The 24,717-nt window shown below is 46.7% G+C and overlaps 1 protein-coding gene across 1 annotated transcript in view; it reads right to left on the bottom strand.

The window, feature by feature from the left end:
• Nucleotides 1-217: 217 nt before the first annotated feature.
• LOC144172982 (alkaline phosphatase-like) overlaps nucleotides 218-24,717 on the bottom strand; it is a 71,811-nt gene continuing 47,311 nt past the window's right edge. Inside the window, exons 4-8 of the mRNA XM_077701577.1 lie at nucleotides 15,659-15,857; nucleotides 11,341-11,481; nucleotides 9,779-9,970; nucleotides 5,889-5,996; nucleotides 218-4,711 (exon numbers count right to left, since the gene is read on the bottom strand). Coding sequence (XP_077557703.1) covers nucleotides 4,431-4,711; nucleotides 5,889-5,996; nucleotides 9,779-9,970; nucleotides 11,341-11,481; nucleotides 15,659-15,857 — 921 coding nt within the window. The 3' untranslated portion in view covers nucleotides 218-4,430. The remainder of the gene's footprint in view (nucleotides 4,712-5,888; nucleotides 5,997-9,778; nucleotides 9,971-11,340; nucleotides 11,482-15,658; nucleotides 15,858-24,717) is intronic.

The following is a 24,717-nucleotide window of genomic DNA, read 5'->3' as shown; positions in this document are numbered from 1 at the left end:
GTCAATGCTTGACGACTTGGTCCCCACAGTTATGGCCGGGGTTACCGACCAGAATCAGCAGCGGCCGTTTCCCAAACGGTACGTGACATAGCGAAATCATGTTACAGGGCGACATTTATATCACAATAAAAGAGAAACGTTATAGAAGCAGAAGCATTCATACAAGAAAAGTTCACCAATGTTTCTTCCGTTCGACGATGCAGCAGGCCACAGGAAATAGCAGTGGTCATAAAAGTTTTTTAATGCCACAAGTACGAGCACAAGATATGCGTTGACACGCATACATTGTATACACGTAATTATCACAGTGTTGATTTCGCAAAACGCATGCGCCTTACTGTCCTGTCAAAACCATCGACTTGCACAGGTCTAGTTAAGCTGGTAACAAAAGCAGCATAACAATATTTACTGGTGTTCCAAGCAACAGCCACAAGGAAACGTTGCCTCCAGGTACTCCACTTTTGGACATTAAGCTGGGGGAATGCACACAGTACAGAAAACCACTTCTGAGGATGTTTAAGAATCGAGCCGTTCAAAATGAAACAGTGCCCTTCTAGTTACACGACCGCAATCACGAGTAAATGTGCTTTCGTTAAAAACAGCTTTCATGCAGAACTTTTTTCTCCCACGATAAGGCACACAGTGATAAAATATTAACATGTACAAAACATATTGCCGTCCAATATCTCAAGGCAAATATTGTTTAACACTTTACACAGTTCTGAAACTTGATTCAGCCTGCTGTAGGAATTTCACATTACCGGAGTCAAACAATATGAGACACGACTGAATCCAGACGGATTATTTCACGGTTAACCATATACACTTGTATATGGAATAGACGAAGGAAATACCGGCAATACGCAAATGTACATAATCCTCGCCAACCAACCTGAACCCCCCTTTAGCAATAGCAAGAAATATTGAGGCAGCGCATTCCTGTCTACAGTTCAAAACATTTCCACCCTGTTAACCATTTTGTAGAATAAAAGGAAAATAGAAGACTCCTACATGCTGGCCCCACCAAACGAGCTTTCTCTATCTTGGGAATGCTGTAACGCATACATTAGACGTAAAATGCTTGCAGGAGAAAATACAGCTTCTACAGCAGGAAGCTGATCCCTCGACGCTACTGACAGTGGTTGAACGGCTGATCGATCAAGCACCTCTGCTTTCTGGGCTCAGAAGGATATGTACAATAATTATAGATATACACAAGTAGTGTGTCTGCGTTGAGCATTGAGGCACACAAACTGAATTACCATGCACACTGCGGTCGTATGCAGATTCTTTGATTACGTGAAGTAACGTTGTCGTGTTTTTCTATTAACAGGATAACAATGGCACAAAAGCCACGCCTTCGTAACGCGGAAGCCACAATCATGAAACAGAGAGAACAGTCTAAAACTGGCACGTAACAATAATTCAACGGCGACTCATTGGTGCTCTGCGACTATAAAAGACGAGCAATTTCTGAGCCGTGCGTTTTGCTGTTTTCAACAATGAATCGTCCCTATTGCTACACTTTTAATAGGGGTGCCTTGGGTATACGAGAGCACAACTTTCGCCCCTGAAAAATCTTAGAATGGGTATAAACATAGCTACACATTCATTTCTACTAGAAATGCTGTTGATCCAGACGATGTTCAAGAGTGAGTCGGTTTTTTGTGGATTGTATTAGAATTAAGGCAACATAAGCGGTTTTTCACCAGAAGTAAGGCACAGAACCGAAACCACACGGAAAATAAAAGCAGGCCGATGTGGCCGTAAAATCCATTCTATACCCAACGATAGAGCAAAAAATTCATGCCTTTTTTACAAAGGTTACCTCTGCAATGCTTTTGAGTAGTAGCTCTTTCTTCATCTACTGCAGAGGCTACAAAGGACCGACATTCCAAAAGGGTACACCTGCACTTCAACCGCTTGATGTAGGACAAAATTTGGCGACAAGTTTGATCCATACATATTTCTATAGTACTAGCGGAGCAAGCATCCAACTCATTAAAATCGTTTATTAAGATATGACTGATTGATTGATTGTATGGTTTAACGCACCGACGCAACGCAGGTGATGAGGCGCGCCGTAGTGGAGTGCTCCGGAATAATTTTGACCACCTGGGGATCTTTATCGTGCGCCGAAATCTCGTACACACGAGCGTTGTTGCTTTTCGCATCCATCAGAAAAGCGACGGCCATGGCCGGGAATCGAACCCGCGAACTCATGCTCAGCCTCCACTATAGATATGAAGGAATAGGCAAGGAGACATGGAAGGCAATTTGGTAAAACTTGTTGACAAAACTATCAATATTTGTTCTCTACAAGGGTTGCTCTTAGGCGAAACTGTTTTGGAAAAAATGTGGTGTTTTAACGTGCCCAAGCTACATTTTAACTATTCGCCGTTTCATAGTGGAGGCCTCGGGATTATTTTTGACCACCTTGGGATCTTGAACTCTTGGCATTTCAACCCTATTGGAGGAGATACTTGTCACGTATTCCTTTTTCTCAAGTATTTCTCCCTAAATTGTGTATGAAACTACTTCATTTACAATCACTCATTTATCTAATCATCCAGGATGGTATTTGTTATTGCACTGTATGAGCAAAATAAGCCGATCTTTATGGAAACATCGAGACATCAAGCACGATATTGCAGCACTGCCTCGTAACAACAACAAGGGACAGGCAAGGTTGCCGCACTGCAGCTCTCGCGGCATGCCGCCATAACCCACATGCAGAGTTGAGCAACTTCAAAGCAAAAAATCAACAAAATGAATAAACCTCTTGAACAAACAGCAAACAAAACAAAACAACACATGCAGAACATACTTATGGTGACTTCAACAAAGAGCCAGAAAATTTGTGTAAGGTCTGGAGAGTATTCAACTCCCCCACATGGAACAGCACAGGATAAGTTTATGTTGTGCCATGTGTCTGAGGAATTGCCTTACAGTAGCCACTGCAAAATGAGCAAGCCTCAACCTCAATTTTCAAACATGGCCAGTGACGCAAGTCTGAAAGGCACAAAACCAATCAGAATGATTTGACGTCAATTGCATGCGAGCTGGCTTCATGGAGTTCACTGTTGCTGAATAAATATACACCATAGTTGGAACAGCTGCTGAGCTGTTGTTCTGGGAATCCAAATCATTTCCCTCAGCAGCGAAGAGCCCGTCAGGGGCTACTAAAAATCACTAAAACCGTTTATTGCCCGGTGACATTGCAATACATCATCTTCTGTCTGAGAGTTTGGTAATGTAGTCGACCCCACAAGACACCACAAACCCAGATAAAGATGACCGGGTATGTGCTTGGTTAGCTATAAATAATGTCAAAAGACGATATCGTTACATCCCCCTATCCTGCGTATTCCCTTCTCCCGGTCCTTTTCATCACCTTCCACGTTTCCGTTCTTTACGCTTGCAAAAACTGCGATAGGCTCGTCGAGAACAGGCTCATCGCGCCTTTTCGAACCGTATCGCTTCACTGTGTTGCCTCCCTGCCGCTGCGTCTAATCGCGTTCCTGCATAGTAGCCATTCTATGAACAGGTACATCCACTGTATTCACTCCTGCCCCTGAAGCTGTCTAATTCGGGCTTACTTCCTTCGCTCTCTCCAGCACGTATTTCATTTTCCATCCATGACGCTGGAATGCAATTTCTTAGCATTGTAGCCATAATTACACAGTTATATCGGCGTATAAAACATTTCAATAAAACACATGGAGCTGCTATTAGGATCTGTCACTTCGCATTATATATTAAAATCTTTTGTTGAAATTAGGTTCCTGCAACTTCCATTAGACTTGTATTGGTTGAAATAAAGCTGAGTTAGTGTTACTTTTTAGTGGAAGTAACGCAATTCTATTCCTTAGTTGTTACGACCCTTCAGGTAGTAATCATACTGTAATATCCTATGCCTGTTTAATGAATCACTGTACTCCCACGAGACAATCATAATGCTGTGCGTTTTATTACGCATTTCTGTTATGCTCCTGGCTTGGAGTTGAGTGCGTAGTCAGCCGAATACATACACCAAAAATGTTTAAATTTTCATGCATTAAATTAAAACGTCATTCTAAATGAAATTTCGTGGTACACAATCTCGAATTAAAACCGTAGCTTCGAGATCTGAGAATTTTTGCTGTGAAATTCGCCTCTTCCATATTTAAAATTTAATCAAATGATCGCCCCTGCGCCTCCTACCTACGGTGTGTTTTATGCATTCGTGTTTTGCATTCGATGAAAAACGCTCAAGTAAGCGCCGTACATACGCCTTTTCATCTATCTGCATCTTTTTGTCCAGTAGTCTTAAACAATGAGCTCCTACAATAAAAAAACCACGTGACACGGCGCTCGTATTTCCTAAATCCCCCCATTCCGCCTCGGACAGACATGCGCTGCTACACCTCGGAGAGCACTTCAAGACTTGGTCACCGAAGACGCGTTGCGGCAATCGCAGTGGCCACGACGGCCACTAGATGGGCTGCAGGACGCCCGGCCGCACCACCCGTAGAGTCAGGTGTGGCACACTTGTCCCCTGTGAACCGGCCCACGCACGCAGCATACGCCATGACGTGGGGAATGTACGACTGGTCGTGAACACCGGTGTACAAGTGAGCCCAGGGACCCGTCGCGTAGACAGCAACGTCATCGCCGCCATGCGTCTCCTCGGTGAGAGGGAATGCAGCGCGCTGAACGTAGTCCGGCCGAGCTGGGCGAAGGAACGAAGGCGAGGAAGTCAGTTTATCAGTGGGGTACTATACAATCAAGCGTATTTGGCCCATTTATTATACGTACGAGCAGTAGGTATTTATGTAAACAGGTGTACTTTCCTTCTACAGCCATATTACATTGCAAAAGTATGCCATGTAACTGATTTTTCCCATCCAGAAACCGGAAGCCCCGTTAAAAAAGCACTCCAGTGGCAGTTAATTAGATTGTTTGTCTTCCTTTAGTGCCAAAAGAAATCTCACAAACAATGTTAACGAAACGCGGAAATTATGTCCGCAATGTGGCTTGGTTGATGTGGGTCAAGATTGATATGTTTCAGTTAGTCAGTGATCAGCAGTCCCGTCTGACTAATCAGTGCATCTGATGCAAACGTGATTAATTGAACTCGAAATATTTTAGGTTAATCGATTGTTTGGTATGGATGTAGTAGCAGTTGAGTTGTGTAGAACCTAGTATAAGAGGACCATTCTGCGCGCATAAGAAATTCCTGTTAATAAGACAGGCGGGAAAACGTGCAGTTAGTTAAAACGAAAGAGTAAGTGCCGAAAGAAACACTGCATTTTAGTGCGCCATCCCGTGCCTAAAGCCTAGTCGTAGATTATCCATGTTACCTCCAAACAACAGCCTCATTTCATGTGTTTCAAAATTTCCTCCGTGCCGCAAGCTAGCAGATATCGCTAACGTGAAAGCCATTATTATTGGATAAAGACGTTGAGTTTCCTTCCAACATGAAAGCTCGACGTAAGCTTGAATAAATACTGATGCTCGTCGAGTCCCTAAGGTGCAATTAGCGTCACTAAATAAGCTACGCTTAAGAGTACCGCCACTTCGTGGACCCCGCAGCGTCTGGGGGCCATTTTGTTTCTGGCTTGCAGTGTTGCCATCTCTCCCAACGACACCGCCGCCGTTTCTGACGGGCAGAGTGTGACCGGCCGCGCTCTAGCGTCCCCGCAGCAGAGAGAGAGAGAGAGAGAGAGAGAGAGGAGAGGCTCCCACAAACAAAATGGCTGCGCCCTTATGTAAACAAATACCACGTGGTGCCGACCGACCAATGAAAGTCCTGGCGGCAACTAACAATAAAAGAAAAGAGTGCCGATACTCCAAAAGCCTTTATTTAGTGACGCTAGCTGCAATATAATACTAAGCGAAATACGTACCGACTTCGGCGTTTGTAATGTTGGTCATATTCACCGAGTAGCCAGGGCCGTTTCCGTAGGTAAGTACAGTGTAAGCCATCTGGTTGACATCAGAGTAGCCAGCAATACCTGTGAAGAACAAAATTTCTGTAAGGCAGTGCTAGCGGGAGGAAATAATTTTGTCCAGGTGAGACTGATCTGGCGGGTAAAAATAACAGTGCTACAATGCCGACGCCAGGTTTCTCAATGCATGCGCATTTTGCATTATAGCCACCATATTATGCCAGAATTTCACTTAGGGATATTACAACGAAGCAAAATTTAGCAGAACTGTAAGCAGCGTTAAAAGTAATATAACACTTACCCGAAGCTTTATGTAACACTTTTGAGTGAGAATGATGGCAATGGTTACACGATACAATCAATAATGTAACAGATGATAGTTACGCGTAAGAGAATAAAGCTGGTGATATCCGCGATTTCAGTGTCTTCAAATCAGGGCGAGAGCATCGAGTACGACGTCTTGGCTTAATTTACGCATTTGTTCTCATCTAGCAGTGCCACTCGTGTATGAGAAGTATGACAACAGTAGAACCTAATTAATGCTCATTGACCGTCTTGTTCCCGCTGTTATTATATTTCGGTCTGGGTGGGCAGGTCAGTAGATTCCTTTCGTACGACAATGCAAACACACAAGCAAAAAAGCGACAGAAGTGCTCGCTAGCGCTGGCTAGTGCTATTCTTTATTAAAAAGCACATATATAGTATCCTGAAACACTCTGTGATAAAAAGTAAACTGAGACAGAGCGTAAGGACCAGGTTATCGCTACGCTAAATCCAATAAGCTAATCTGCATCTTTCGACGATTGCTGACGCCTGGCTGATACATCCATTCTCCTCTTGTTAGTGTGCTACTACTCGATAATTTCGCGGATAGCACTGTCCTCATGCCGAAATATATTCCTTGTATCAGAAGGAACGGGATAAAAGTTATATTCCCAACAACGTGCTGTTGTCTGAGTGTGCCAAGTTTGTTTTGCCGTGCTTCTACGCTCCCTCAGTCTCATTTGATCCACCCGCAGGTTACACCAATGTGCGAGGCGCCGCAAGGCAAGGGTATCTGGTAAACAACGTTGTGGCACATGAATCAAAACGATGTCCATGAATGACCCCACATCTGTTTTGCCTATCTAGGAGAGCCTTCCCAGAGTGTTTGTGCATAGCAGGAAAAATGGTACTAAATGAACGAACAGAAAATGTTCCAGTAGACCGAAGCGGACTGCCAGTGGTTGGATCAGCGCTTGTGTGTGTGCTCTACAGTGTAGCAAGAAGGCGTTTTCGTGATAACTTCCACATGGGAACTGACAATGTCGTCGCTGATCCTGCATCTATATCTCACCCACCGTCTACTCTAATCAACCCAAATTAAGTTTCGGAAATGGTGCCAAACCTTGCCTAAACGGCCTCAGTCGGAAGTGATATAGTCTGGACTGTGTATGGTGGTCTTCCGTCTGCTTTTTCAATAAACATAAAACATGTTTACGACAGCATTTTGGGATTGAAACATGATATTACACAATCTTTACAGACCCAATCACGTCGGTTTGTGCGGAATTAAATTGTAATAATGCTAATCAAGAACCCTGGCTGCTGGTTTTCACAGCCCCGACACCAACGATAACGTCAAAGAATCACTGGCAATTTCTTTGGGAAACCAGATACCAATAGTAACGAACCGAAGGCCACTTTCAATCTCGAAGTACCATTTGCGCACGTTAGCAAAAATAAAGCGCTCAAAACTACAGCACCTCGGCATTGCTAACGTAGGTGGTGTCTGTGAGCGCAAGTGGTAAAACATGCAGTAATGCCGCATACCGTACACACTATGCCGGCCTCTGAACACAGAATGCACTGCGTCCACACCTGTACAGAGGGTCTTGCAGGCTGCCACATAGTGTGCAGATTTCTATTGTGCAGAATGTTATAATTTTGTGCAGTTTTCACGTGGGCCAATGCGATGTTCCTTGTAAAGTGCTCAACCTGGCGTCACCGACATCGATTACCGCTGCTACAGGAATTGGCTTAGCCGGGCTATATCACCGCCCGCCTGCGAAGGCCCGTTTAGGGACGAAGTATTCAGCGCTCAGGTGGGGGTTTGTTGCGATCGGTAACGTTACGCTGCCGTGTGCGGCCTACCTAACTTGAGCTGATTAAGACTCCTGCCCACACTGGGCTTGGAGGTAATTAGGGGGCACACGTGACAGCCCGAGACCTAACCTCCCTGGCGTAACCTCTCATGTAAACCTCTCGTGTAACCTCTCACGTAAACTCTGTAACCTCTCATGTAGCCAGATCAGCCCGTTTTCGCCTATCGAGCTCAAATGAAATCGGTACTCAATATTTCCTCTCTCCCCTCAAATACCCCCAGCCCAACCCTCCCTGACTTACATGGAAGAGCGGTTATGGAGGCTCATTTCAAACGGAATCCCTTCCCAGTGGGGCTCTCCATCTTGTACACCCCTCAGCATATCGCTCTCCGTTTTACACACTGTACGAAGACAAGAGCACTGTAGATCCTATGTAGGCCTGTCTATATGATTCGATCTCAAGACAATTCCTGGGAGCCCTTGGGGGGCAGCGTTCATCTGCTCTGATCTGTAGAGACAGAAAATTATCATAGCGCGGGCTGCGACGATCGCCACAGAGCTTCGGCTGCCGGCCATCTTCTTTTGTCAGAGGCCTTTATTGAAGTTTTACTCTCTTTCTCCCACCGCCCATAGTCCTCCTCCCATGCATTGAATCCGGCACGCATCACAATATTGCGTGCAGAACCCTCGCAGCGCCGCGTCATACTGTTTACGTGGCACACCTACGGCAATAAACTGTCATTACCCGACGCTCGGCGCACGTAAGACTGGCAACTATTTTAATCCATTGAGGAAGACTGCTGCCGGAAGCACACGCCCAAACAGTCTCCAAACTTCATCCGTGCATAAGGCTTTAGGAATCTCTTAACCCTCCCATTAGGGGGGGGGGGGGGGGCTGCATAATGTCATTGCAGATACCAGAAAACATCAAAACACGCTTCTTGCAGACAAAAGTCACACCGGGACATAAAGGACAATAAATTTCTGCCTAAACACGCGCAAATTTACCTGGGATTGCGAGCATAGCTGAAGGCGAGGAAGTCTTGTATTATCTTTCGCGTTTATTATTTCAACATCCGGTTGTAATGACAAATACATCTGCTCAAGCAGTTAGTAGTGTTCGATAGGCGAGAAAACGCACCTTTACGTTTCCTAATTCCAAAACGCATTGTGTCTGTTGTATTTTAGGACACATTATTAAATATAAGTACTTCGCACATGTGAGCAAAAGAAACCCCACGAAAACGCCAACTTAAAATTTGAATCCAAGGGATAGAGAAAAGGGGTGTGACTACCTAGATTACTGAATGCAAACTACGTGTTTGGTTGTGCCAATAAAAACCTTGGGCTTTTGTTATGTCAAAATATAGGGCTGCCATTAATGAACACCATCTGCTGCTCTTCAATTTTCCACTACATTGTTCTTGTGCGAATTTCTTGAAGAATGCGTACAAGAACGACGGAGAGTAATTTTTCGGGATTACTTTTTCAGAGGAAAATTACTCCCCGCGGGAGTAATTTACTCACCGGAATAAATTTATCCTTTGTTGTAAGTTACTCCCCGGAGTAAATTACAGGGTCTGCAGACTTACTAAACTCATGACATGGTATTCGCCGACAGAATACCTCGGCTGCTTGGTCACCGCATGGCTACTGGCTCAGGAGCAAGTATTACTTGTCCAAATGGGATAAGAGCCTGTTACGTGTATGGCGAAACTTAAGCTTCGGTGCACCGACAGCGCTCTTTTACTTCTCCCCACTCACCGAGTATGTTCGTTCCCCTAGTCGGGTAGCCGCCCATGGTGAAGGTGTGGGAGTGGTCGGCGGTCACTAAGAGCAGAGACTCGTCCGGGTTGAGCTTGCTGTGCGTCTCGGCAACGGCTTGGTCGAACTCGAGGGCTTCCTCCAGGGCGGATCCACCTTGGCTCTTGTGGTGGGCCATGTCGATGCGTGCACCTGCAGTACACGCAAAAGAATGTGATGGCACGCAATTTCAAACAAGGACGAGCCGTCTACGCCCTTTGTAAGCGACGAAATTTTAATGCGTCCTGCGTGAATGGCGGGCGTAATTATATATGTGCAGTAAAAGCTCGCCAATTCGAACAGCATCTCAGTTGAAATTAAGTAAAGTTCTAAATAATAAAAGTGAGAAATAACACTACACTGAGATGTGAAAGCAGTAGGACATATCACAATTCGATTTTTGAAAAAGTCCGCAGTAGCAGTCTGCGTTTTGTCCTTGAATGCGACAGCCAGCACTTCCTGCTCAACAAGCTAAGGGAGCGGAGGCACTCCTATTCGCAATCTATAACGCGCGTCATGGAGGTTTAGCTTCTTTTACTCAATTTTAAGTTTTTTCTCACTTGTTTTCTCCCTTCTGTAGGGGGAGATGCCTCGCGTGTAAGCAGCGAAGGCGTTTCTACTGCCGTTTGTCAGACGCCAACCCGTTGGTGCGGGGGCGCGCCGTTCCAGTTATCCGCGGCTGATCTACCAGCGTTCGAATTAAGGGGCTTTTTTATGCACAGATTTCATTGGAGGCTTGGCAGGACCAAATCGTACAGTTGGAATTATGCATAAATTCTAATTATTCAAGTTAGAAATAACAAGCTCTCATTGTATATTTTTATAGCGAATATGTATATGTTTATACAGCCGGATGTGTAATGCCGGACATACGCTGAACCAACAACACAGTTTATTGACGGCACAATTCCCAGCACGACAGAGAAGCACGAAAGATCAAATGCGCGCTCGGCACCACTCGACCCTCAGCGTGTATTCTTTCCATTGCTGCACATTGTAAAACCCTTAATGAATAAATCTGCCACCTGGACGCCATATAGTCGTACATAAATGTTGCACACAAAACACCTCAACTCAATATTTTGACCCTCGAAGAGGTTTCACGCCAGTGCCAATAAAACCCACTATACGGCAAGCGAGACTGGGCTCGTCTATGCTACTAGCAGTTGTGTTTTATTTTAATAATATGTACGTTTTGAGAGATGAGGCATACGCAACTTTTCTAATATGTATGGGTTGTATTTTATGCATTTAATAAGAAGGGTGGAAGGTTTCCAATGTCGGCTATGTATTTAATCTTGAGTTATTTATATTTGTATTTAAATTTATTGTATTTAAATTTATTATTTATTCCAACGTCGGCTACGTAAAGCTTGGTACAATTTTAATGGAGCTGCATACAGCAGAGCGCCTTGTACCGCAGCCTCCGACTCTTCCTGTGCGCATAAACGGACTAATATACTAGACTGACTCCGTGGAACGCGGGCAGTCACTCGTAGTGGGGGGGGTTTTGGGTCTCGCACCTTCGACAAGAAGCACGAACCCCTTAGGCGACCTGCTGAGCAGCTCGACAGCGACGCTTGTCATTTCCGGCAGCGTCGGCTTCGTGGTGTCTGGTTGCTGCCGCTCGATGACGAAGGGAACATGATCGGCGTCGAAGAGGCCTGCCGGAAAAGACACACAGAGGCGCGGTCACCACGCCATCATGCGAAAAAGTAGGCCACCGCCAGAAAATGGCCGCCTTAAAGAAGACCAAGCAATCAAAACAGTTTAGGTAACCCTCATGTTTGAACTAATAGGAAACACCATGAGAGCAACAGGTTCAGTGGCAAATTATCTCTTGGGTGCAGACACTTATGGTAAAAAAATTGAGGAGTAATCGTAGTACTTGTACTATAAAACATTGAAAGCAAAAAACAACTCTGGCAATTATTACTGGCCTATACAACACCAAACAGTTTGGTGGAATGCAAGAATTCATATACCCGGCCGCGGCGGCCGCTTTTCTGATGGAGGCGAAAAGCAAAAACGCCCGTGTGTACGAGATTTCGGCGCACGATAAAGATCCCCAGGTGGTCAAAATTAATCCGGAGCCCTCCACTACGGCGCGCCTCATCGCCTGCGTTGCGTCGGCGCGTTAAACCCCAGAATCAATCAAATCAAGAATTCATATATTTGGCTGTAGGTAGTTCAATATGACATTTTGCACTCGTCTCTTTTTATGGCCACGCAGCTGCTAATACTCTGCTGCACACAAGATCATTCAGCGTGTATTATTTACGTGGTCATTATTACGAAAGCAACGCATATTCAGGCCCCGCAGGTTTCGATGGAAGAACTATTATTTTTATTAACATTTTTGGTACCTTCAGTGCATTTCTATGAACTAATGAAGAGCAACAAAAAATAACATATCCCGATGTCAAACATTCAGAGTTCTGTCTTTTTCTACATGTACCAGTTTTTTTAGATACAACAAACAGAAACGAAGTATCCTCTTCCCAGCCTGGCTGAATATAGAAACACAAGCACTTGAAAGATTAGCCTTGTCTCACCATGTTCAGCAACGTTTAGATGACGCAAAAAACCGCAAACCAAAATAGAGAACAAAGCTATAGCGTAACAACATAATTGTCAGCTATCGTAAATGGGCTTTGGAGTTACTTACAGTGATCAAGCAATTAAAATAAAGGCGCCAAAATACATGTCAAGCGTAGAACAAGAGCAGCGAAGTTAGAAGGAACAAAGTACCAGAACGCCTGCGTAAACACAATCAACTAACATTAATTAAAGTCAATATCCTAATTAATTGCAACTTACATAAAGAACCTAACGCGCCTACAAGGCTTCCAAATAATAGCCGTTTAAATCCTTGGTAATAAAAAATTCGCGATTTTTTCGTCGGAAGACAGGTAACGGTTCTGCATAAATGCACAGACGCACAGACACAGAGTTTGCCCATACATTTGCGGCTCAAAGTAGTGCGACAGCCACATGTTTTGTGCTTCTTAGCGGTCAGTTTAGAGAGGCATTGGGGCACTTCGTGTCGCCGAGGGTACATCATGACGGTCCCCTCAGGTGGTGGTCAGCCACATTCGCCGGGGCCACCTGCCAGCTCCCACGAACGCCTCCTCGCCTTTCATTACATTACATCACACTACACCCTCTTCCCCTCTCCCATCGCTCTACTCAGCGACACCGCGAGGTCCTGTGCCGTCAGCTCCAGACGTTAGCATTTCTTACCCCAGTCTTAAGGCACTTTATCCTCATTGTCCTGTTGCATTCTGCCCTGAAGGAGCTCACCTGAACCACATAATCTGGGGATGCCACAGACGGCCCCGCCCTAAATTCCTCCAAATAACTACACCCTCAGTGCACTCGTATATATGCAAGGTCCGCAGCCTGCGAAATTTGCGCGTAGTTACTGTCACGGTAGCCAGGACTATTTATGCTTAAACAAAAATTCTTTACGCCAGGATGACGTAGGCGGTTAAGTCTGACAGCAGCGATGGGAAATAGCCCACGTGGCAACGACCAGCCGCCACAAGTGTGACCGCTCGACCCTTGAGGCGGCTGCTCGCTGCCCACGTTGCTCGTCGCCAGCAGATCGCTTCGGTCGTCTGTAAGGAGCATTTCCATACCTGATTCATGCTGAAAGCCGTCTTACGTTGTCCCTGTTCATTTCTCGCCTTGCAATAAACCAGTTACGTTTTGCTGCATTACACTTACAAGCTCTAAATGCACACCATGTAGAGCTTCAGTGGATTCCTGCCCACTGCGGTATAACTGGAAACGCCAATGCGGACACTGCGGCATCGATAGCGCATGATCTGCACGGGCCAGTGATACCGATACCGTTCTCCAGAAAAGATGCTTCCGCCCTTGCGTCCAAGGCTGCCTGGAGATTTCAGCGATCCATGTGGGCTGTTGCGCCCCATAATTACGCGCCGCTTCACTCCATAGACCCGCACGGGACCTTTAGGATGCCTGAAGGACTTTCCAAGCATGACGAAGCGGTTCTTCACCGTGTGCGGCTAAATGTCGCTTACACCAGTTACTTTCGATTCAAGACGAAACAGGCCGCTTCCCCCTTGTGCACTCTTTGTGACGTGCGCGAGGACTTGAACCAGGTGCTATGTGAGTGTATCCGGTATAGAGCCGCCAGAACGTCCCTTTTAGTGTCCTTCGGTCTTCCGCTGTCTAGAGGCCTAACTCTCAGTGACGTGCTAGGCCCTTGGACGAACTCTAAACGAGCATCTCGAGCGACAAAAGCTATACTGTCTTTCCTGCGAAGCACAGGACTTGATCAGACTCTTTAAACAGGACCCTCTTAATGAGCGCGTCATCTTCATCACAGTCATTATCATCATCTCTTCATCGATTTCATTTTTTTTTATATACATCTGGTGTAGCAAGCTAGGCGCCTTGGCCAGGCTAACCTCACCAGTATCATTAAAGACTATTCTCTCTCTCTCTCTATCTCTCTCTCTGGAATTTGTAGTCAACACCGACGCAGTTCTTTGCCTGGCCGCTCGTCCACCACGCTACAACTTCATGACGGAGGCGACGGGGCTCAATACGGGGATACATTCGCCAGTGTAACAACTGGGGTCAGCTAGACTGGGCGACTTACGTTGATGTCGTGAGACCACGGCGGGGTTTGGGACAAGCGAGGCAGGAAACAAAGGCGGGACTTGCCGTTTCCTTATGGACACCACGTACGCGCCTTAAGCGAAGATTTCGCAGGCTCCTCTCCCGGATTTCAGGGGGCTGCAGCTGCAGGCACTCTTGCCGGGTGCGCAGCTAGGCCGGAAGCAACTTTAATCTCACACAAGGTGACGCTAATGTCCGCGTATATCACCAGCAATTCTGGGAACACCAGTCGTGGGAGGAGGCGACGATGTTGCATTAGATAACGCTGGTTTGCAGGTACCACGCGCGAGGAGTAGGCCGGGGAAGAGACTAGTTGCTCAGCGCACGAGGAAGTCCCAGTTATTGCACGAATCACACTCTCGCCGCTTGGAGCTGGTGGCCTCTTCACCGGGGAGAGTGAGACGCGCGACGTTTCTCGTTACGAGTAGCATTTCTCGACGCACTCGCCCCTCTCACCATTATGAAACGGCAAACAATAACACTATAAAAATATACGCGCAAGTTCATTTCTACCAAGGTATGACATGATGAAAGAAACGCGTTACGTCGATCGCCACCTGTGCCCACGATCTACCAATTTTTATTCCCTCTTATTCTTCCACCACTCCCCGTGATGGGCTAGGGGCAATACCCGGAAAAAGAGCCTTTCGTGGGTTCATTCTGCCAGCTAACCTGCCACTGGTTTAATTGTGTTTTTCCCTCTTGCAATCTAGATAGAACTTGCCTCGTTACAGCCCACTCGTTCATTTGAGCGCCCCATAACGAGAAAAAGGAAGTAAATAGACTTTTCTTTCCAGTCCAGGACGCCTTCGCTGGAAGCTGTAACCAAGGATTCCAAAGCGTGAATTGCGACATCCCCGGTCCCGCTGAAAACTAACGTGTTCGGCGTGCAGGGAAAAGCAGGCTACGCTAAATGGCATATTGCCCGTTATAAGCGCCGTTGTGCGACGTTTCACGGAACAAATGGCGATCTCCGCCCACGTGCCGCGCCGATGACCTAACCGGCAGTTCGCCCGCTATCTAGAACTGCTAAATATATAGAGAAAACTATTATTTACTCAGTCGTACAGAAGATAACGATGTAACGTGGACGAAGTGACTCCAGCCTGCATACCTGGAGAAAAAATCTGATAGAGAACTCCCCTAATGCTGACGATCGGCCTTTCCAGACACACCAGGCCCGCTTACCAAGAATGAAGTCCGTTTTGTGGGGATTGACGCTCATGAGCTGCTGTCTAGTCCAGATGTAGGTGGCATTTCCTTCCTTGGACTTGGCATCCTTCCACACTTTGATCAAATCCTTCCCGTCTTTTCGGTCCCCCTGCTTTTGTTCTTCGTCCTGCATGCTGGCGTCTCTGAACATTTTCCGTCCACCTCCCATGATTACCTGCAAAAGAAAAAAACGGCAAATAACCAATTTGCACGCAGCACTTGTTTTTATGCATCTCACTGTTTTCACGAAATAAATCTTGCATGCAACGGCTATGTGGCTTTCTATGTCATTTTATAGAACGTGGCCGGCTGGTCAATCCTGATCGATAGGTCAATATAATATCCGTTTCTGGTGCGTATATTCCGATATTAACCTTTCGTTTATGACATGCGCTACCGCGGAATGAGATCGTCCTGAAATTTCGCGCGCATTCACACTCACCGATTCACTTTGTTTTCTTGAGTTTCGCAACATCTGTAAACAAGACAACGCTCTTCCTGTGTTCTTCCTCTTGTGTGTACGTTACAAGTAGCATTAATTTGTCACCATGATCGACATAGACCAAATTACCCTAATCTACCTACTTCTGTAAACAAACACCCGCGTTCGAATGGTCACTAAAGCCTGTCATCCAACAACGTCATTGCTGTGCCGCAACCAAGGAGGTTAAGCAGTCCTTTGGCCAACTCGTTTCCGCGAAACTGGTGAAAGCCCGCGCAAAAAAGAAAGGACATTTACGCTCGCCTGGCTTAGGATGTGGCCGCGAGAGCGTGTAGCTGCGGGATGTTGCCCAGTTTGTGGGAAAATGAGACAGTTTCTGGTTTCAGCGCCCCGGAGCCCCACAAGCAAGGCCCCGTCGTGCCATTCATCGTTTGAAAGGAGGTTACACGCCGGGTCCCGGGAGATTCGAAAAGTAATTTGGAACTTCGTGTAATAAGAGCGATTTCCAAGCTATAATTTGGAATTGGGTCACATTTAAGTTTGGTTCCTTGCATAGTCTAGAGCTTCCATTGGTTTTGGAGAGCGTAGCGTACATTTTGGCTACTTTTGGCACAATGTTGGTGTCGGTATAAATTCCGCTGGGCAAGCCACTCCGCGGTGAATACGGTAGTCTTCTCCCTGGGTTGTCGTCATTCTTCACTGTCATCAGCCGTTTTCCTCCGTCCTTCCTGGGGCTTAAACAATGCGTCTTCGCAAATTTTATTTCGCAAAGTCTTATTTCGCAAATCATTAAATGATATCATTTTGATCGAGATAACAAAACTGCGTGAACGTTTCTGAGGAAAGCTTTCATGCCACGTATTTATTTTGAAGGGGTTACTAGGCTTGAGCCGGTGACCGAGCACTCGCAATTTGAATATATCTGGTCGGCAATAATTATTCTTACTTGTCTGCTACTCGTGAATGTGTTGCAATACCGGTGGCCGTTCCCCGCTATAAACATTTTGGTTGCAATGCGAAAGTTTGCATTGCAACCAGAGTTTGGCAAAATTCTATCCATATGCTTATCACTGGATGACATGTCGCATACCCCTGACAACCTATACACGTATCGGCCTGCCCATTAGAAACAGTGTGAATAGGTTATCGTCGAATGCGCTTCATACACCTTGTTATCGCAGATAAGGAGAGCTCAACCGCACCCTTTTTTAACTGTTTCATGTTTGCGTAGATAGTTTCCGAAGATCCACTCCCCGAATTTTTACTGGGTGCGCAAAAAAACATTGCGCGGTTGTGGCGGCGACCATGCGTTTCTTTTTTCTATTACGTTTCTTTTTTCTATTACTGTAAGATCTCAACACGTGTAGTACAGTGCGTCAGGAGCTCGTGGTCTACAAAGCATGCCTCGCATATGAGAGAAAGCGATGCACGTGGCCTAAATAGGGTGATAACGGGAACGAGCCCACTCGTCACATGCCCAATCGTCACCGGAAAACTCGTCATAGGCCAACTCGTCACACCGGCCTTTTCGTACAGGGACATCTCGAGATAGGAACTCTCGTGCAAGGCGCCTTTTCGTCGCATGGATTTCGTTACACCGCGGCCGAGTGAACAACGGCCTGGAAGCCCTGATGAGAAATTGGCATTGAAAGCCAGTCTGAGGCTGGTTTCTACAATGGTAAATTCGTTACGGCTGTTTAGGAGGGCGTGTGGAGGTCTGTGTGACCAGCAGGTGTGTATAAAGGGCTGTTTTTTTTTCTTTGGGGAGAAGGGAGGGGGGTGGAGAGGTTTGCGCGACCTGCACTTCAACTGCTGATCGTCAGGGGTGTTGAGGTGGTGTACGTCCGTATTTTCGCGCGTATAACCTGTCCCTGCATACAACCCGCACCCCCACTTTCAGTCTGCGAATAAAAAAAATAAAAATTGGCGAAGCTTGCACTAATTTGCGTAAGGCTTGAACCATGGCTAAGCTGGAGGATTTCTTTATATGTACACACTGAAGGACACACCACCAGGCATTGCATTAGTTTAAAATTGTTTATTTGTTAATTTGATTGATTGTGTGGGTTTAACGTGCCGACGCTACACAGGTGATGAGGCGCACCGTAGTGGAGGGCTCCGAATTCATTTTGACCACCTGGGGATGTTTACTGTGCGTGCGCCGAAATCTCGAACACAGGGGCGTTTTCGCTCCTCTAGGAAGGCTGGTCTGTCCAGCACTGCCCCGCAAGACCAGCAACAGCTGATAGAGCGGGCCCGCCGGATAGCGTCCGCCATTGGAGTCCTGGACCGAGGACCCGACTCATAGAGGCTGCTCTTCGGCTAACAAATGTTAAATAAATGCTTTCACCACCACCACCGCTTTTCGCCTCCATCACAAAAGCAGCTGCCGCGGCTGGGAATCGAACCCGGTTCCTTGGGCTCAACAGCACAACGTCATAACCACTGTGCCACCGCGGCGGGTAATTGTTTGTTAACATGTTCCGTTGTCGCTTTTCACGGTGGTAGTAGTAGCCACTGTCGGACCTCACCCCCCACGGCTCGCACGCAAATACCAAGATGCCAGTGATCGTATCGCAAGAATCCTGGCATCACGACAGCGGAGCCCCAGTCAACACGCTTCGGAATACTGTCCCCAACATCCGCTTCTGAACTGATGCACTGAACAACGTCGGAACCCAGCGTTGAAGACGCCTACACAACGAGGCAGCGAGACAACAGTGCAATAGCACAAATAGTACAACAGTACAAAGCGAGTACAATAAACATTTTTTGTTTCATCTAGAACTTGTTCCCTGCGTCATTTAGAACAATTTGTTTACTTTTCATGCGTGCCATGTAATACAAATTTGCATATGCGTTTATCATTTTTATATAGTTAAGTCAGTATGACTGCATATTTACCTAAATTCCTACGTCAAAAACTTTGAAAGAACACTCGCTCGCCGACATCATATTTAAAAGGGCGACGTATAGCAGGCGGAAACATCGCTTTAACGTTCCAAAACAAGCTCGTAATGCGCGTTTTCCGTGTGACGAATATTCCGGTGATACGAGAATTCCTCGTACGAGATGCCCTGTGAGGAGTTGGCATTCATGACCAGTTTACCTGTGACGAGTCGGCCTATGACGAGTGGACTTGCGACGAGTGGGCCTAGACCCGGTCATAACGACCCATTTACTAGTTCCGTTTCTAAATGCAGTCGCGTATCAGCGCCCATGAACTGTCGCTTCTCAACGAGATAAAGCGAAGCGGCTCGGTTTACTTTGTTACTACGTCACAAGAGATAAGCCCCGCCAGAAGTTATTTGCGCACCCGTTCTTGCTTTTTTTACGCTGCCACGTGGAGCGAACAGTTGCGGACGCAAGGCACTCTTCGGGCGTTCTGTGGTTGCTACATGGTAGCCAACCACGGCACACAGATTCTTGCACGGTTTTATGGAGCCAGAGAGGCTTGCGCGTACTCCAAGTAACTTCCTAGAGCTCGTGTAACCTTCAGAGAAAAACACCCTTGTGTGCGTGTGCGGCCATGAACAGACCTGAAAATGCTCCTCCAGATCCGGTACAAAGCCAGCTCGAACCAGCGATGACCGTGTTCTAACGATCATGCATTCATATTTGTGCACAGTACAATACGAGTGGCCTTACACGTGTTCCGCGCAATGAAACCACCTCGCTGGGAGAGTCAATGTGGTTTTGAAAGGGTTCCAAGAAGTTCGACGGAATTTCGGTTACGTCCGGCGTTTCGCTTTGGCTATACCTAAGGTTCTACCATACTTCACTGAACGCAGACCTGTCCCCCGGGCATCATCGCGCAACGTTCTCTTTCAGGTCCGGAAATGTACTTCAGTGAAAAAAAATCACCCTGGGTAACGCAGCGTGTTCATAGACAAGTGACCTATCTAGTGTACCTGTACGTTGTATGTATCCTTAACATGGAACATAGAGTTACCGGAAGGGGCATACCCGGTACAGTGAAAGCTCACTTATTAGAAGCGCAAGGGTAAGTCATCTCAGTTCAATTTAATGAAAGCTTGAACCAATGAAAATGAAGAATGGTAAGCTTACACTGTTAGTGGGAAGCAGTAGGGCATGTTAAGAATTTAATGCTTGGAAAAGTCTGCCTGTGGCTTTAGTCCTCCTGTATATATGTATATATGTCTCCTCTCCCACTATTTCTTATTTCTTTCCTGCCTGCCTGTCTTCCCCTCCGCCGCATCCCCACACCAGCAGGCGTTTCGGTGTCCACCCTTAGGCGAGACAATCTACGCCTGCTGGTGGACTTCTCTTCCCCCGCACAATAACAATAAATTCGTTCATCCATTGTAGTCGCGCCTTTGTCTGATTTTTTTTGTCTAACGAGCGAACGAAATGGAAGACCTGCTCCTTGCCTTCTGCGCAACACGAAGAGACGGCGGCCGTTTTTACGGCCATAACTGCCTAGCAGATGGTGGCACTGGAGCTTCGTGCTCCAACTTCTCGTCGTCGCTGGCAGAAGATATTCTGCGCTTCACGACTGATAAATGATGTCCTCGGGTGCCAGTGTATCACACACCACTTCACTCGCGTCCACTTCGAAGTAGTCAGCAATGGACACGTCTTCGCAGGCCGCAAAGGATTGCCCCTTTTACCTCCTCTCTCTGTTCCGGAGCGACGCAGGTAGAGTGTACTAGAAAACTTCTAATACACTAACTCAGGTTCGTGAATAGGCAGCTCATTGCATTTCTCTGTCCACGAGGCAGGTGTCAAGGCGCCGGCGCGGTAGCACGTAGTTCGAAATATTCCTAAAATAAACGTTTTCAACCACAACAACAACATGACGGAACCTATGCAAGGTCGAATTACCAGGTTTCTTTATATACGCAGGCTTCTAAGGGGCCTGCCCGGACCCGATCGTGCAGTACGAATTGTCCATCAATTCAAGTAATTGAAGTTGGGAATAATGAGCTTTCACTGCATGCCTAAGAATGTCTGCGCTCTCTAGTACCCAAACCCACATAGGGGCGTTAGGTAAATCTGCATGCTCAAAAAACCTCGTTTTCTCAGCGTGCTTGAAAACTGTGTCCACCTAAACGCACCCCACGTATGCCTTTTTCTCGCGTCGCACTAGGACGGTCACACAACGCGTTATCAGCCTTCGTTAAGCCGACCTAAAAGATGACAAACATTCGTGATTTTGTAAAGGAATGCGTAGAATGGACCTTCCAAGACATATCGCCGTAAAAACGCAGCACGTCTTGACGGAAAAAAAGTACGCATGTTGATGAGGATCGATCCAGGCCATTCGCAGTACGTAAAACCCGAGACTATACGCCTCGGGCTAAGTCGCCTGCTTCTCCGCGGTGTCTACGGGGTGAGCGCTGCGTGGTTGACAAGGACTCATGAAACGTTTTCGTTCTCTTTTGCTTCTTTTGGTCTTCCCATGCCCTAAAGAACTTATTATAGTCACGTCTGTACGCAAATAGTGCGTTTAAGGCACCTCAAAAACAGCTGCGGCTTGGCGAGTGCTCGAACGCCAACACGAGCTATCCGAGACCGCGGCTCTGTGCGCTTCGTGACCGCGGCAGCGACGGCAACAGCATATCCCAGTGTCACATCTGAATACGTCTGGTACAAGTGAACTATATTGTCGCCTCGTTTAGACCCGATACTTCCACAGTTAAAGGTTGGTTTCGTCCTGTAGCGCGTACAAGGAATTCTGCTTCGTTTCGAATTTTTGCAACGTAGAAAACTATGCTGCGGGGATGTGATTAGCCGACACCTGGCAACCACTTGTGCCTTTTATGGCAATGTAGGCCACGCAAAATTTTCACGCATGGTGGCAGGGTTTGCGTTGATAAGTATGCGCACACTCACGCCTTATAGCAAGAACCCAGGAAAGTTAAAGTAGTACTGACACGGAATTTTCCTGTTGCGTTTTTTTTTCTCGCGGATACAGGAGCCTATGAGCCAACTAATCATGGAATAACACATTATATTGTCGAACGCAGGATAAGTAATTACCCGCAACTCCGTTTATTCGTGTAAGTTTCGGTTTCGGTGAAGCGAACACCTAGGCAGCCGCCATGACACAGGACACGAAGGCGTACTTCATGTCACCAAGGTGGAAAACTTAAAGAAAAAAAATGGCCGCCATCCCGCCCTGCGAAAGTGGATGTCCAGCGAAGCTGTTGTAAACCACTACACATGTTGATATGGGAGGGTATGAAATGTTCTTCGTCGTCTCGACTTGCTTTTCGCTTGCGCTGGGCTTCTCTGGCAGCAGATCCTGGCGCATACGCTCACCCTCGAATGACGCAACCCATCTTTTCGCGAGCACTAGCAAACCTAGTCTTTACCAGGAAAAAAAAGGGGGGCCCAATTGTTCACAGGCGACGTATCATCTCTGGTGAGGTTTCGATGCTTGTTTTGTGGGTTTTTTAACAAATACTGTGAAATCTACGCTGTATGCCTGGCTGGAAAGAAACATCGCACTGGGCTTCTCTGGCAGCAAATGCTGCGTGCTGCCTAGCCTGAAGCATGCACGCGGCCTCTCAGGCGAAAACTGCTGGATCCTGTCTGGATTTTTTGTTTACGACACGAAATTTTCCGACTAACGAGAGGCTAACAGCTTCGCTGTAAAGCAAGTTATATCTATCATAGGCAGCCTGAGCGGCCTCGATCCAAGCTATATAACCTGGACTATCCGTACTCCCCGTCACAAAATAATTAGAGAAAGGGGTACGGGGCGACTGCCTTTCACATGCGCGTGCCGAACGTCCGCGCGGCGTTTACCGTGTAAATCTATGTGTTCCAGCTTACTCATATTAGATTTAAATGATAAATAAAATTTCCATCAGCAGTTGCTACAAGATGCATTCCGTCTTCTGATTTTCCCGGCACACGTTTTGCAAAATTGTTGTGAGGGGGAATTTCCTATTGTCATTGACATTATTAAGGGGCCCCTTTTATCATGCCGTCTCGGATGTTTGCGCAGTTACATTCAAAAGTTCCCATTCAAAAAGTACACTCACCGCAACATCATACGTTTGCGTTATTTCTTGACAAGTACTGGGATGTGCCGAATACAATAAAAAAAGGACAGGGACGAATTAAGCATATAAAAACCAGTAAAGTGGGTGCGAGGCTCGTCACTGCTCCTCGAAAAAAAACTGGAATAAGCTGTGTAATCGACTCGATACGACAACAAGTACTGTTCGCACCTTTGTACACTTCAACCGTCCCGTTTCAATTGTAACACCCATCTCGATTCAACGCGATGTAAATACTGATAGAAACAATTTTGAAAAGCCCTTATCTCGCACAGTCTGGTATCTACGGTGGCGACAAATTTGCCCCGTTGAACCCTGTGTCGCTCGCTCCTTCGCATCTACCCTACCACTTGGAATCGAAAAAGTGCCTTTCCAGACTCCCTTATGTTGTGCTGGAGCCAAAAGCACAGCACCCTGACATTCTATTGTCCTTTACAGCCCACCTTGTAGGGCGTAATATAATGGGGAAAAAACGAGCGTTTTTTTTATTTCGATAGTATACCCGTTGACATAAATACTATGCTACAAGTGTAGGTTAACTCCCGTTTCGCGAACAAACGCAAGGAGGGAGCGGTGGTGGGGTCCCCAAATCCACCGACGAATGTCAGGTGGTCTTCCAGGGTGGAGGGCTGTGCCTCGAAGGTGTCGTATTTTGGCCGCTTGCAATGAAGGGCACGTCCACAACAAATGTTCTGTGTGCGCATCTTCCGCAGGAGCCGTGCAAAAGGGGCAGTTCTGGTCGAACGGGGCATGGTAGCGTGGTGGCCACTCCCGGGTAACAGCGGGAGAGAGGGCCACACCAACACAAAGTCTTCGCAGCAAGACCTCCTCCCAGCGAGCGAGTCTGCTATGGAGGTCCGTTCTACATGGTGGAATTAGAGCTCGTGTGGCGCGACGAAGATCTTTCCTTTGGAAAAACTGTCCTGGGGTATCTAGCGTCAGTTAAGGCAATGGTCGTGGAATAAATGCAGTGTGGCAGGCACCACGAAAACGCGCATGAAAGCGATGATGGAATTCGACTTCCGCACGACCCCAGCCGCCGCTTACGGGGTCATCCGAGCTGTTGGACCGAATGGTGTCGCCGCCGAGCCCGTCACCTAAACGGACCAATGAACGGCGTAGACTCGCGCGGGGGCGGGGAGAAAAAAAAGGCGGTACTTTATAAGTTCCTGTAACTTGTGCTAAGGCTTAAGCTTCGTCCGCCTGAAACACTGCGGACAAGTTAATTAGTTCGCAAAGCGGTCAATTACGCTTCCAAAACTGTACCGGGCAAGCAAATGTAGGTCCCTGCGTAATTATTATAACATATTTCACATACTTTATACCTACATATTCAGCGTAGGAGCGAATTCTGGTATTTGTATTTGATAAAAACTGTGCCCAGTAGATGGCGTCAGAAAGATCGTTTTTTTTTTTCACTCTACGGGTGTTTTCCACTATGTTCCCAACAGTGGATAATTATATTATAAATACCTAATCTAGACAGTCAGAGATTAAAGCTATTTTAAGCGAAAGCTCCTAGTATTAAGTAATATTTTTTTTGTGTTATTCACTTCGAGGCT

This window comes from Haemaphysalis longicornis, unplaced genomic scaffold (genome assembly GCF_048455015.1).
Source record: "Haemaphysalis longicornis isolate Haplotype H1 unplaced genomic scaffold, Haemaphysalis longicornis Haplotype H1 scaffold_28, whole genome shotgun sequence".
NCBI classification, from domain to species: Eukaryota; Metazoa; Arthropoda; class Arachnida; order Ixodida; family Ixodidae; genus Haemaphysalis; species Haemaphysalis longicornis.
This window is presented reverse-complemented; position numbering and strand designations above follow the sequence as displayed.